The sequence below is a fragment of the Parasteatoda tepidariorum genome, chromosome 9, assembly GCF_982258835.1.
Source record: "Parasteatoda tepidariorum strain Cologne lab strain chromosome 9, Ptep-v5.0, whole genome shotgun sequence".
Classification (NCBI taxonomy): Eukaryota; Metazoa; Arthropoda; class Arachnida; order Araneae; family Theridiidae; genus Parasteatoda; species Parasteatoda tepidariorum.
The window spans coordinates 100,994,326-100,996,360 of record NC_141763.1 but is presented as its reverse complement, the minus strand read 5'-3'; the positions used below and the strand labels follow the sequence as shown (position 1 = coordinate 100,996,360).

At 31.1% G+C, this 2,035-nt stretch overlaps 1 protein-coding gene across 1 annotated transcript; it reads left to right on the top strand.

Moving 5' to 3' along the window:
- The first annotated feature begins 1,126 nt into the window (after positions 1-1,126).
- LOC107441600 (histone H2B) lies at positions 1,127-2,035 on the top strand. The gene has a single exon (XM_016054927.4). The coding sequence runs from the start codon at positions 1,179-1,181 to the stop codon at positions 1,602-1,604; it is 426 nt and encodes a 141-aa protein (XP_015910413.2). The 5' UTR covers positions 1,127-1,178; the 3' UTR covers positions 1,605-2,035.

Here is a 2,035-nt window from a genome sequence, read left to right as displayed (position 1 = left end):
AGCTTTTGTTCTTAAAAATGACTGCAATGAATTTCAATTTAGAATTAAATTGCCTGGTTTATTAATTTATACAATGATAATTTTAGTAAGAAATTGTTGTTCAAGACGCTATAGAAAATAATAATGAAATATAAATAATATGAAAAGAATTTTTTTTTTTTTGTGAAATATTGCTTAAATATTATAAACCTTATAAAGCGAATCGAACTTGCTGGACACATCTGTCGAATAGGCTCCTCGTCTCTAACTTCTTGATTTTTTAATTTTAAACCAATTGGAACCCGAACCAGAGACAGACCCGAACTAGTGTAGGTTGACTACGTTAATGCGAATTTCAAAGCACTGACAAAAAACAATTGGAACGCTCATAACTTTTAAAAATAAATAAATGTGGTAAACATTACAGACAAGCAAATGGATTGAAAATAAAGCACTACAACTTAGAAAATAAGTGTTCCATTTCCTCCACGAATTGTTATAAATAAAATGGAATTGGGCTTCACAACTTTAAGTTTAATCCGATATGCTTAAACACTCATTAAAGTGTAAGCTAATGTACAAACCAGTGTGTGGAAACCAAATGTAAATAAAAGATTAAAGCGTAGAATCGGGTGCCCCTTGGTTTGGAGAAAAATTTCAATTGTAAAATTTTGCTGAAACCACCATGATATTCTTTTCTTGCTCACTTTGCTTTTAATGACGTTAGCATCAGGTTACCACAATTTCTATTTACCGTTATGTGATTGGTTCTTGGTTTTTTTTTTTCTTCATATATATGTATTTTCAAATCGCCAAATATCATAGGGACCCCCAATTCTACACTTTAATCATATAATTTTATAATTTGGGGTAATGCAGTTGATGACAGAAATATACGTACTTTTTTTTTATAATTCATGATCACTTCGGTCATCTCAAATAAGCTGTCTTCATATCATATCAAACTTTCCTTAAATTTGGTGTTGCCAAAAATTTTTAATAATGCTTTATTGGAGAATTAAAATAATCAGTTTTTACGGAACTGCGCAAACTACGTGTTTGTATCTTTAAAAATAAATTATTAAATGAATGAACCTATACTTGATATGCTCCTGATCTAGTTCAGCCTTAGATTAGAAAAGGCAACGATCGCTACTTTTTAATTGCAATTCAAACCCAAGTGTTGATGAACGCTAAATATGCCCCCTGTACCAAGTGGAAAGGTCATTGAAAAATCTGTAAAAGCTGAAACAGCTGTTATGAAAGTTGGATTGATTGCTCATAAAGTTGGAAGAACTCAAAAAGCTATTCGTATTAGTGACAGATGCAAAAAACGAAAGAGGAGGAAAGAAAGTTTCAGCAGTTACATCTACAAAGTTTTGAAACAGTTGCACCCAAATATCAGTATTTCCAGCAAGGCAATGCGTATCATGAATGACTTTATAAATGATATTTTTACAAATATTGCTGTCGAGTCCTCACGTTTGGTTCATTACAATAAATGTTCGACCATTACAAGCCGAGTTCTCCAGACTGCTGTACGTTTGTTACTACCTGCTGTTTTGGCCTCACACGCTACTTCTGAAGGTACTAAAGCTCTCAAAATGTACACAAGTTTTGATTAAACTTTTAATAATTTTACAATCTTATCACGTTCTTAAACAGTAAGTTGCTACAAACACGATAGTTTTGAACTTTTCTTTGACTGAATTTTAATTTGTACGAATATTTGACATTTTGAACTGCATTTGTGAGCCAAATTTACCAACGAAAATTTTCCTATTAACTGTTCACTTTTAGAAATTGTTTTCAGTCCTAAATTTTTTACTGTTATTTACTGATTTTTGATATTTATACTGTCTTGGATTAATACTTTAACGTTTCATCCTTTCGAAAATAAAGAATTTAAAAATTCATCTTCTATTATATTCATGTACCATGCTTCCAAAGTAATACATTTTTGGGTACTCGTGTTAAGCCCCGTCGATCAGTTTCATCTAAACCAAAATTTCTATGTTAAATCAATTTTGCAAATAAAGTGTGCTACCAATTCCTT